The 13,441-nt window shown below is 45.1% G+C and overlaps 1 protein-coding gene across 8 annotated transcripts in view; it reads left to right on the top strand.

Annotated features, from left to right (window-relative positions):
* GKAP1 (G kinase anchoring protein 1) overlaps positions 1–13,441 on the top strand; it is a 51,434-nt gene that overhangs the window by 4,758 nt on the left and 33,235 nt on the right. For 4 of the 8 annotated variants that reach the window (XM_078786389.1, XM_078786390.1, XM_078786394.1 and 1 more), the window contains one exon: positions 3,200–3,277. The exons of the other annotated variants lie outside the window; for them this stretch is intronic. In XM_078786389.1, the coding sequence (XP_078642515.1) occupies positions 3,200–3,277 (78 nt within the window). The remainder of the gene's footprint in view (positions 1–3,199; positions 3,278–13,441) is intronic. 8 annotated transcript variants of the gene reach the window in all.

Below are 13,441 nucleotides of genomic sequence, written 5' to 3' on the forward strand. Positions count from 1 at the left end.
CTCCTTAGAGTGTCTCCCCGGTCAATGTCTCCTCCAATTTTATAGGCCTAGACCACGTCCGGTGGTGGAGTTGCACTTTACATCAAGAACTCCATTTCTCACTACCCTGCACTGACATTACACCTCCCAAACCTCAGGAGTACCTCTGGCTGCGACTTCCCTTCTACTTCCACCTCTTATTAGTCCCCCTACTGGTGTACACCGGAGAGGACTATAGGTTTGCACGCCGTCCGTCAGTCCGTCAGTCCGTCACGCAAAGAACAGTTTTCCGGACTTTTTTTCTAAACGCTTAATGTTAATGATTTCAAACTTGGTACATGGTTTCCTCATGATAAGTTACAAGTCAAGTTCGAACTTCACGACGTTTCGATCATTTTTAACAAAGTTATGGCACTTTGAACTTTGGTAATTCTGATGATCCTTAACTCAGTGCCATTTTAAGTTTTAATTTCCTTTAAAAACCAATTTCTCTGCAATAATAGGACCGATTGAGATCAAATTTTCACCACAGGAGGGACTCGGTCTGTAGAATATTTTAATGGTAATTATGACGTCACGTGGTTCGGCCGCCATATTGTTTTTCGTGAAAACCACAAAAAACCATTTTTCTCTGCAACGGCTGAACAGATCGAGGCCAAACTTTGCAGGCAGAATCCTTTGCATACCCATGACGGGTATGTTCTTTGCATACCCAATCTTTGCATACCCATGACGAACAAAAAAGTCAGCGAGCATGACGTCATGCATCACATGGTTTCAGAGTTATGACGTTTTTAAGCATGACCCTTTAAAACCGAGACCCTTCCTCATTTTGATCCAATCGAGGGGAAACTTCACAGATCTGTTCAGCACGTCAGTCCACTAAAATGTCCTTTTGGAATTTGCGATAGGGCACGTGGTTTGGCAGATATCGTTAATTAAACGGGAAAAAAAATGGATGTGTCTTGTTTATTCTCGAGTTCTCCTCAAGCCGCACCGCGCTCCCTCAGCCTCGTCTCGCAAACGTCAACAGCGCGACACAGCGTGCGCTTTCCGGAGGGGCGGAGCCAAGCCGAGCAACATATATATATATATATACATCGATCATTAATCGTGAACCAGAAAATATAATAAATTACTGATATTTAGCGACTCGAAAAGTTCTTTATCAACAACTTATTTTCTTGTGCTTCTGCTGACCTGTCTGCAAGGTGTATAAATCGAAGTCCCGAGTGCGAATCACAGGTGAGCCTGTCCTGAGGTAATTTGCGATTGGGAACGATTCAGAACCTGTGGGTAAAGAACCCCTGGTAATTTCTCCAACAGTTTTCCGGACGACAGACTGCCGGTAGGGGACATGTATTGCAGCGCAATACTCAGAATGCTTGTTGATCTGTGTGTTTTACTGTTCTCCTAACAGTTGTTGTGTGTAACAGTGACTCGATTTACATCTCTCTCAGACAACATGGACAAACTTTTAACGACTCGACCTAACTCTCTCCAACTCGTACTTGTCAATTTTAATTGTCACCATGCAACTTGGCTGGGTGTTAGTACCTCTCTCACCAGCCATAGCACTTTAGCAAAGGATGTCTGTGACTCCATGGGAATGACTCAATTTGTGAACTTTCCAACTCGGATTTGTTCCAATGGCAAATACTCCCTTCTGGACTTGGTGATGCCTAACTTTCCTGCAAATGTCTCCTGCTCTTCCTCTGCTCCAATTGGTTCATCTGATCATGTGCTTGTGGAAGTCAACATCTCTCTGGCTATTTTCAGAGAGCTGACTTGATGCTCAATGCTGGCGAGTGTGGCATTTCACTCAAGCAAACTAGCAGGGACTGCAAGCAGCCATCTCTCTTCAAGACTGGTCTTCCATATCTCCTGCCCCTGATGCTAACTCATCCTGGGAATTCGTCCACAGAAACCTGCACTCTGTCATGCACAGATTCATCCCTTCTCATCTTCAATGATCCTACCCCTCTTCCCACTCATGGTACACTGAATCCTGTGGTGAGGCAGTTGCTTTGAAACAACTTGCCTTCTCTTCCTGGGAGGCAAATCTGACCGAAGGCAGTCTCCGTGCATTCCAGAAAGTCCGCAACGTGTGTGCGTGTGTCCACTCTCAGGAGAGCCAGAAAACAACATCTGTCCAACCTTAAGAATGAACTTTCAAACTTTTCTCCCGCGTCTAATGCCTGGTGGCACCGTGCTAAGTCTTTCTCTGAAGTATGCTCTCCTTCCATCCGTTCCTTCTCTTCAAATGGCATCACAGCTGATTCTGCTTTTGAGATGGCTGAATGCCTCAACTCTCAGTTGGATATTAAGCTGGGTGTCCTTTCTACTCGTATTCATTGGTAAATGTTAACGATTAAGGTATTTTGTGAGGAGTAGGCAGGTTACCGCTGGCCTAAAAGTGAAATTTCAATTTTTTGCCACCCTTAAACGAGCATTGGGCCTGGCCAGCTGGTTTGTGAAGCACTAGGGCCACAGGCTTTCTCTAGGGGACCATGCAAGATGGTAGGAATATCATTAATTACCTCTGCTACCTAAGGTGCCTGGTGGCACCTTTATGGTGTAGGTTATGTTTTACCTAAGTATGCCTGAGGTGCAGGTTATGTTTTTAACCCTGTCTGTGAACAGGATATCTCAAAAAGTTATGGAAGGATTTGGACGAAATTTTGTGGACTGGTGTGTGTGTGACAAGTTCAAATCGATTTGATTTTGTTGAAGATCCCAATACGAATCCAGATCATATAATTTTTTTAGTGAATCATCACCATTGATTGATAGGGCCAAGAAGGATGCATAGCACTGTGTTCCAAAAGGTTGTAGACTGATTTATGACAACTTGGTGGATGAGTTGGTTTGGCAACAATAACAAGCCGATTTAGATGTTGGTTAAGGTGCGTACAAGCTGCTCGGTAGAGCGCTTATCGGTGGGATACAAAGTGTAAACTGTTCAGGCTTGTGGAGGTATGTGCTCTACTGAGTGCTATTTGAGTTTAACATGTTATGTATTGTAATTGGGACAACATGTATAAATGCTCAGGTGATAGGAATTGCAGGCCTTTTTGCCAGTAAGCCAATGAAGAATTGTCAGAAACACAAGCCACATCTTCTGATGCACTGTATGGCTGAACATTTAATGTTGCAATGCAGACTGGATCAGCCAGAGGTTCTCGTCACTATGACCATTTGCTCTCTCATTTATCTGTAGTCTGATGAACAGTTTGAAGTTGATCTGAAGCAAGCCATGGTGCTCAGCCAGTTGGAGTACGCAATGAAGCAAACGCCAGTGAGTTTGATTCCACAACGCTTTCATTTAATTGTAATATTGATTTCTCCTCATTAGTCAGGTTCACGATGTTTTTTCGTTCAAAATCATGGTAGATTAGCAAACCTATACATTTTTGGAAACGTTATTACATGGAAAATCTGAAAATCAATGTTTACATTTGCCAATTCCGACCAATTCGATTCGACCAATTCGACCAATCGACCAATTCCATTCGACCAATTCGACCATTCGACCAATCGCTTCGATCGACCATTCGATCGATTCGATTCGATTCGATTCATCGAATTCCATTCGATCGACCATTCGACCAATTCGATTTGCCAATCAATTTGACCGACCTTTGCTTGTGTGGAACGGACTGTGAAAACGATGCGGACTATATTGTCGGATACGACACACAGGACGGTGATGACGAACTCTAAATGGCATATTCTGTAATCGTGTATGTTTGATGCCATTGACTGCCTGTGTATATTTTGTCATTGACTGCCTGTGTAGATGTGAAGTTATACTGACTGCATGTGTATATATGATTTTGCTGACTGCCTGTGTATGTTTGGTGATATGAATTATTGTGACACATTTTGATGTTATTAACTGCCTGTACAAAATGATAACATGTATTTGATTATGCAACTTATCGCGAATATAAAGACAGTATTTTGCAATTCAAAACCTTTGATTCGTGTCTTACCATTCCCCATAGCACTAATTTGATACTTTCATTGGATTCCTTGTCCCTGAAAATATAGGTTTAGTATATTTTAAAAAGTTTTTAGGGTAATTAGAGGCAGAAATAGAACAAAATATGTATTTTACAGTGGCCATTTTGAAAATCCAAAATGGCCGCCATACAGGTATCTCTCCAAATGTAAACATTGATTTTTAGTTTCCTTATGCTATAACCTTTCCAAAAATGTATAGGTTTGCTAATCTACCATGATTTTGAACGAAATATAATTTATTGACATAGTGAACCTGACGACATGTCGCCTTGCTTCCCATCATGCACTGCATCGAACGTTACTTTTTTCCTTTTTCTTTTCCAAATGCATGCAGGGTTTCCTCTGGCGTTTGCCATTGTTGCCAAGATATAAATAAAAATGGCAATTGTTTTATTCAATTTAAGAATATTTTTGGTGAAAGGGTAAAAATCACTCCAGCTCTCATTTCTGTCAAATTTGTCCAAAAATTTGTCCATTGTTGGAATACCTCATCAAAATGCGATCACTCAATCTAAGTGTTAGAAGCCTGATGCTTCCGTAATGGTTAAGGTGGCTGGCTAAAGATCTTGGTGTCTTGAGTTTGAGCCCTTGTCGGTCCGTTAAATAACACCAGGTGGGTTGACTCGGCCTGCCATCCTTCCGAGGTCGGCAAAATGAGTACCAGCTTACTGGGATGAATGAGCCATTCGAGTAACCTGCGTCGGAGTGGCGACCTTTCCAGGGTTGTGCCCAATAGCCAAGAAACTGCTTCGGCAGCCATATACATCTGAAGATGCAAAAAGTGTGTGTGTGTGTGTGTGTGTGTGTGTGTGTGTGTGTGTGTGTGTGTGTGTGTGTGTGTGTGTGTGTGTGTGTGTGTGTGTGTGTGTGTGTGTGTGTGTGTGTTGTTGTTTTCGAGCCCGTCGACGTACAGAGGGGGGTTAAACCCTTTTCCCCCTCGGGCCTTCGAGGCCGTGACCCACTTTATACTCGTGGGGCAGATTGCAGAGCAATTCCAGCCGCCACCCCCGTAGCGAGCGTGCGGAAGGGTATCGGGTCGAATCCCCACGTACCTTCGGTACACACACTGCCACGAAGACGGGTGCTGGACCTCGCACGGGTCACGCTAGTCGGATATGCCCGAGTGATTTGCGTATCACGTGACTTGTGCCGTTAATTATGATTGAACCGGATTGAGCGGTTTGATTCGTACAGTGCGAAGCCAATGGGTGGAAATGACGTGAATGACCAAATGAAAGGAAGAACACAGGTTTATTATACAATTTACACAGTGATCAGGGTGAAGAGACAGAGCAGATACCTAATCGGTCTTGCTCAATCCCCGGACAAGGGCCCACTCACTCACGCGGGGAAAATAAGGAAGGAAAAGTACGCGCTCCAGGCGTGGTCGTTGGCGCCGTTCGCCCCGGTCAGCTCGCTGGGCGTGTCCCTTGGGATGTTCGCAGCACGTGCAGGGAGCCCAGGTAGGAAGGTCGTTGGCGTAGGTAGCCCCGGGAGAGACCGTCCTCGCAAGCGCGATTAATAGGCAGCAGAGCGCAGGGCAGGGAGAGTTCGTGCACACAGAGCCTCGATCACAGAGAGCTAGTTCGGGGGCAGTCTGTCACGGAGGAGGATCTCGGAGGAGGAGGGGAGGTTTGTGGATCCGGCCCAGGTTTTATATAGCCCCTCCCCAGAGTCTCACCTGAATGTTGCAAGCCCCTCCCCTGGCGGTTGTTGTTAGCCACTCCCCTTGAGCTTCCATTGGCTGCTTGCCGCTTACTGGCCACTCCCCTGCAGCTCCTCCTTCGGGCCTCCCAGACTAGTTCCAGGCCCTAGCACATGGTATTCCAGCTCAAAGAGCACATGGTATTCCAGCCCAAGGAGCACCGAAGCCTACACTTACTCGCCTGCTCCAACGCATATTAACACAGGAAAGGACTATGCTTACATTTAATAAGAGATAACTAAACTAAAGCGAGGCTACATGTTGAAGTGCAACTAACTAAGAGGGGGGGGGTTACCTTTATTCTCACAACCGCAACAATATGTATATGTTGATGTTCTAATATTAATGTTTGGTACCTTCCGGGTGTCCTAAAAAGCTGAATTTGACGTGCCAACGGCCGTCGAAGTTGATACACCGGGAAAAATCACAAAACTGTCAGAAAGCATCCGTAAATTCAAATTTACTGTAAACACGTACTTTAAATAAAATAAAAAAAAAATAAAAAAAAATATATATACAGTTTAGCCCAAAATTATTCATACCCTTACCAAATTCGGAGTATTTTGAATCGTGTTATTTGAGGAATGAGTTTCTTGTGGCTTACGTTACATAAGAATGTGACAAACAGCTGAAAGAATCACTGCAAGAGACATTTTAAAGAAATACATTGTTTCGGGGGTATTTTATTGACAGATTTACAAAAAAATGTCATGTCCAGAATTATTCATACCCTTGCTTAGATCAGTTCAAAGTCGCATTCAGTAATCAACGGAAAATTCTCTGTTTGTGATCAGAGCCTCCAAACGGTTCTTATACTTGCTCACAAGGTTTTTGCATGTCTCTGCAGGGATTTTGGCCCACTCCTCCTTCGCGAAGAAGGTCTCCAGGTCTTTGAGGTTGGAAGGCTTCCTTGCCATCACTCGGATCTTGAGCTCCCTCCACAGATTCTCGATTGGGTTGAGGTCCGGACTTTGGCTTGGCCACTCTAGAACGTCTACATCATTATCCCGGAACCATTTCTTGACTGACTTGGTGGTATGTTTTGGATCGTTGTCCTGCTGATACGTCCAATGCTGCCCTAGGTGAAGTTTCTCTGCGGACTGTTTGATGTTTTCCTCAAGGATCTTGATGTACTGCTCCTTTTTCATGATGCCATCCACTTTGACGAGATTGCCGGGCCCACTGGCTGAGAAACATCCCCAAAGCATTATGCTCCCGCCTCCATAATTGACTGTCAGGACTGTGTTCGGGTTGTATGCTTCACCTTTTTTTCGCCAAACGAAAGCAACATCTCTGTGCCTGAAAAGCTCCATTTTCGTCTCATCCGACCACAGAACTGATGACCAAAAGCTTGGATCTTTGTCCAGGTGCGCTCTTGCAAATGCCAGACTAGTTTCTCTATGCCTCTGTTTCAGGAGTGGAGTCTTTCTTGGTCGGCGTCCCTTGTGCAACGTCCGCTGGAGTGTCTGCCTTGATATATTGGTCCCAGACTCACCAAGGTTGTTCAAGAGAGCCTTGATGGTGATCCGTGGATTGTTGTTGGCCTCTCGCCATACTTTTCTTGCCAGACGAGGTGACACCTTTGGCTTCCGACCACGTCCTTCAATGTTTTTTTACAGTGTGGAACGCCTTGTACTTCCTAATTATGCTTTGTATGGTGGCAACTGGTACTCGGAATTGCTTCGAAATAGCTTTGAAGCCTTTCCCCTCCTTGTGAGCATTCACAATGCACAACCGAAGGTCCTCACTGAGTTCTTTCTTCTTCGCCATGCTGACTATGAACTGAGAATGATTGCATCAGCTCCCCTTAATTTATAGTCTAAAAGCAGAGTGTTGTTCTATAAAATTCCTCGCTGTACATTCAATAGACCACATTTGTATTGTATTCAGATTTTATGCACACATCTTGGAATATTGCATAACATTATAAAGAATCTGAGGAATGTCAAAATCATGTGCATTATCACAAACATTGGCCTCAATTCTGAGACTTGGTATGGGGTATGAATAATTTTGGACAGGCATAAAAACAAAAACTATCAACATTAATTGTTATGCCAATAATGTTGAGCCAAAATATAATGTGGATTTGTTCATGCCAACTAAAGGTCCTTGCCTGAAGTGAAAGTTCCACCACTTTAGCTTGTAACAACAACAACAACAACAACATGCATTTTAAGGCCATTTTCCCTGCTAGAGCGGGGGTTAGCCTTGCGGTCCCCATGACCATCTTCTCCATTTTGCCCTATTTTCTGCATCTCTCCTTGTTAACCCCCTTGCCCGCATTTCTTCTTCCACCATCTTTAGCCAAGTCTTTCTCGGTCTTCCCCGTCCTCTACTTCCTTCTACATTCATTTCCGTCACTCTTCTCAACCAGTCACTTTCATCCTTCATCAACACATGACCAAACCATCTCAACCTGTTCCTCTTCACAGCATCAATCACAGGCTCTATTCCCATCATCTTTCGCAATTCATCATTTACTTTAGCTTGTAAAAAGAAAAAACAAAACCACCTTTAGAGGCCATTTTAGCTTGTAAAAAAAAACAAAAAAAAACCACCTTTAGAGGCCATTTTTCCCCGCAAGCGGGGGTTGGCCATTTTCGGGAACTGTGGTTGTTGTTGTTTTTCGGTCCCCTTTTTGAAGCAATGTTTTACGGCCGGATGCCCTTCCTGACGCCAACCCTTTTTGCCGCCTTTTAACGACAAGCAGGGAATTACCAATGAACTGGTACTCGATTTTAGCAAGTATGAGATAAATGCAAAAATCTCAGATTTTTCATAGGGTTTGAATAATTTTGGGCTTAACTGTATATATATATATATATATATATATGTATATATATATATATGTATATATATATATATATATATATATATATATATATATATATATATATATATATATATATATATATATATATATATATATATATATATATATATATATATATATATATATATATATATTAGCCTTGGCCTGGTGTTGGCTTCGTGGTTAGGGTGCCGGCTTGGGATCCTACGATCCTGGGTTCGAATCCCGGTCGATCGCTGAATTAATGCCAGGGGGGTTGACTCAGCCTGTCATCCTTCCGAGGTCGGCAAATTGAGTACCAGCTTGCTGGGATGAATGATGACGGTGTGTACCCGGATTTAGAATAGGTACACCGTATCCCTGCGCATCGTAAGAGCGTGACCAAGGGTTGGCGTCGGGAAGGGCATCCGGCCATAAAAACATTGCCTCAAACAGGGAACCATGATTGTCATGGGGCCCGCAAGGCTAACCCCCACTCTAGCGGGGAAAATGGCCTTAAAACGATCATTCATACATATGAATTGTTACGGTTTTTAGAACCTTCACTAGTAAATTTTAGTAAATGTTTCCCTTATAAATGATCCCCTGTAAATATCCCCATCAATTGGCTTTATTAAAGATCGCACTCTAGTTAGGCCATGTACAACATGTAGAGAACCATAGGACCTCTCTGTAGTTATTTCATTATTATGTGTTTCAGTTAAGGATCTGTTTCCAATCGTTGAATCTGCGTTGCAGTAATCAAATAAGATAGGCCCCTTTCAATTTTCCCAGTCATCTCTCCCGCTCGTCAAAGTGCCGTAACAGTAGGATAGCGTTCGCTGCCGTTTGCCTTGGGCTGTTTGCTGGCACCAAGCCACCATTACGCACGTGGTCTCAAGCCGAGGAAAAAGGGGGCGGAACCACAAGAACAAGGTGTGGCACGTGAACTCGTCATCAGAGGTGGAGCCAGCGAGCCCTTGCCGGCCAACCAGCGCCGAGGTGAGCAGACCGGTAGGCGTGTCATCGGAGCCGGCGGCTTGATATAACAGCGGACAATAAAAGCGGCTGAGAGGGACTGCTTCAACAGATGAGGTGAGAAGGAGAACAGATGAGGTGAGAAGGAGTTCGGGTCGATGAGCTGGAGCGGAGCTGGGAGTGCACCACGGACTGCTTTTGGTACGAGCTGCGCCATGAACTGCTGATGGTAATGGACTGCGCAGGGGACCGTTGATGATACGAACCTTGTTCAAGAGAGAGAGAGAGCGTTGGCACGAGCCACATATTACGTACGCCGTATCCCAGTTTCCCCGATATATGTAACGTCCGCTCGCGGTCCACGATACGCGCTCGCTGCCTGCCAGGGTTTCCCGCCACGACGCGAGTCCACCCCGGAGCCGGACCTCGACGCCTACCATCTGCCTGGACCCTTCTCCTCCTTCCAGCCATTCCTTCCTGCCATTCCCTGTCGTGTAAGTCTGTTTGTTTGTCCGGGGTATAATATAAGACTGCTTCAGGCTGCCCTGTATCCTGCTTCTTCTTCACTGTACATTACCTTTCGTTTCTTCTTTGGTTTAGGTTTTGTATATAATTAATAAATTACACCTGTTCCTTCTTATTCTTTGGGTTTTCCTCTCATCTGGTCACTTTAGTCTTTTCCCTGATTGAATACCTGTGGCGCGATTTTGGCCAAATGCTCGGAGTCGGGTTAGTCCTTTGTTAATGGCTCGAGCTGCGGATTGCTAAACCGCTCGGCAATCTTCCATCTTATCCGCGGTTCGAGCAGGGACTCATTTCCCTGCTTTGCGGAGAGATTGGTGAAGGTATTTGGGAAATCCTTGACCAATCACCCTGGCCAATCTCATCCCGCAAAGGAGCGAGATAGTTCCAGGACTCGGACGGCCAACTTAAAAGACGAGGGGATTAAACCCCCCTCGGTAAGGGGAGTGCCGAAACCGATATCCGTAACAATATAAAACACCAAGGATTTTAAAGGCCATTGGAGCAGTTGACCATAGTTTCGCCATTATTATAGGCTTGTGAGGAAGACATTCCACACAATAGTTTACTTGTGACCATGGAAACCTAATCTGTTAGATTTTGTATTGCACCTCCTATCTTGATGGAGTGGCAAGCCATAGTTTGCATCTGATAACAGCCCAAACTGCATGAACTGTGAGTAACAATGGTCATCTGCCGCACTAGCACATTATCTCCGCCTTGCTGCAACCAGCCAGGAAGTGGGACTATGGTTGAACCAGTCATCTGCATTATTGAATGTATATACAGTTCTTCAACGACATTGTGTCATTGAGCATTGCTAAAACAAGACCGGCCGCACTGTGGTTACAACCTGCGACAAAATCCGATAACGGGACAATTGGGTAACATGCATTAAAGACACTCTTAAAAGATGACCAGCATGACTGGGAAACACGCATTTAATGCACTTTAAAAAAATTCACTTGGCACCTCACCATGTGTTCTGACGTACCATGTGTTCATCCAGGCTTGATTAAACCTTACTATTATGACCTCTCTACAATAAACAAACTCCTCAGCCCCCTGAACACCACCACCCAGTCATTCACAGTAGACAACTGCATCTCCTTCCTTTCATTCTTCCAACGCAAAGTTGAAAACATCTACAACAGCTTGACCACCACTGCACCCGCTCCCCCTCAAACCACCTGCCCCCCCTTATCCTGCCATCCCCTGTCTCAATTCTCCCCAATCTCCCCTACTGACCTCTCTGAACTCATAGGAATGAAAACTGCCACCTGCACTCTTGACCCCATCCCCTCCAGCTTTGTCAAGGCCTCCCTTCCTGCTCTCTCTCCACTTATCATTGCAACAATAAACTCCTCCCTGTCTACAGGCATCGTCCCACCATCCCTCAAAATTGCTGCTGTTACCCCCATTCTGAAAAAACCTGGACTAAACCCTGACACCCTAAACAACTTCAGACCCATCTCCAACCTACCCTTTCTGTCGAAAGTTTTGGAACGCGCTGTAGCCGTTCAACTCAAACATCACCTCTCTGCCAATAACCTGTATGAAACATTCCAATCCGGATTCCGCTCCAACCACAGTACTGAAACTGCTCTCCTCAAAATCACCAACGACCTTCTCCTCTCCTCTGACGCTGGCAACCTCAACATTCTCATCCTCCTCGACCTCAGCGCCACCTTTGACACCATCGATCACACCATCCTCCTCACCCGACTTGAAACCACCTTTAACGTTACCGGCACTGCCCTCTCTTGGATTAAATCATACCTCTCTGACAGACGCCAGTTCATATCAATCAATAACTGCAAATCCCCCACTGCTCCCCTCCCCCAAGGTGTCCCCCAAGGTTCAGTTATTGGCCCCCTCCTCTTCATCCTTTACCTGTCCCCCCTCGGTCACTTAATCCGCCGTCATGGTCTCCAATTCCACTGCTTCGCCGATGACATCCAGCTTTTCATCTCCACCAAGTCCATCTCCACCGCCACCCACTCTATCCTGACAAACTGCATCACTGAAATAAAATCCTGGCTTCAAATCAACTTCCTCAAACTTAACTATGATAAATCTGAAATAATCATCATTGGCCCGAAACGCTCATAAAATCCACCAATAAATTTGCCCTCAACATCGACGGTATCCCAGTATCCACCTCCCCTCACATCCGGAATCTTGGCATCATCTTTGACCAAACCCTCTCCTTCGACAAATACACTAAAGAGATCACAAAGACAGCCTTCTTTCACCTGAAAAACATCGCCCGTCTCCGTCCATCCCTCTCCTCCATGGCTGCAGAAACCCTCATCCACGCCTTCATCACCTCCCATCTGGACTACTGCAATAGCCTCCTCTATGGTTCACCCTCAACAATCACCAATAAACTCCAATACATTCAGAACTCCGCTGCCCGTCTACTCACCCATTCTCGGACCCGTGACCACATCACCCCCGTCCTTTACAAGCTTCACTGGCTCCCCATCTCCCAGAGAATCCAGTACAAAATCCTCCTCTTGACCTACAAAGCCCTCCATAACCTGGCCCCATCCTACCTGGCTGACCTCTCCAGACACACTCCCAACCGCAACCTCCGCTCTGCTGGTACCAACCTCCTGACCCCCCCCCCCCCCCCCATCCGGACCAAATTCAGATCCTGGGGGACAAGGCTTTCTCCATCGCTGCTCCCACCCTCTGGAACTCACTACCTCTCACCATCAGAGACTCCTCACTCACCACATTCAAAACATCACTCAAGACCCACCTGTTCAACACTGCATTCAACATTTAACCCACAGCATTTAACCCCTGACTATCTCTTCTCCTTCTCCCTCCTTTTTGCTTTGAATATTTCCCGATTGATTCTTGTTTTTTGCAATTGTTTTTATGTTTTGCTATGCATTATGTTTTGCACTCTGTCAAAGTGTCTTTGGGCTCCCTGAAAAGCGCTATATAAAATAAATGCATTATTATTATTATTATTATTATTCAACATATGATAGATTTTTCTTCATGTTTACGGGCAGTGTATAATAATTGTAACAAACCCGGGCAGTGTATCGCCAACAGAGGTCTAATGTGCTCGGCCCACCAGAAAACCAAGATGGCGGCCATAAAGTTTTGCCTTGGTGCTATGGTGGGATTAGTCAAGCGACAGATGTGAGTGTGGTCCAGTAGCTGTCCGACCAATGGGTGCACATTTCAAAAATCCACCCCCGATAACAGCCCCAACAATGGCAACGCGAAGCTCTTGTAAACCTGCTAAAAAAAAATGATCATGGTCTGACGGGTTCCAAGCATGTTCCTTGAGGAACTCCTGCATTGAGCGATGCCCAATCGGAGCGATTAATGTGTTAGTTTAAACACTGCTGACGGGAGAAAACAAATCAGATCTGGGAAATAATAACGGGACATACACATATATCAATGAGTTT

Source organism: Myxine glutinosa, chromosome 11 (genome assembly GCF_964187855.1).
Source record: "Myxine glutinosa chromosome 11, kmMyxGlut1.1, whole genome shotgun sequence".
In the NCBI taxonomy this organism is placed as follows: Eukaryota; Metazoa; Chordata; class Myxini; order Myxiniformes; family Myxinidae; genus Myxine; species Myxine glutinosa.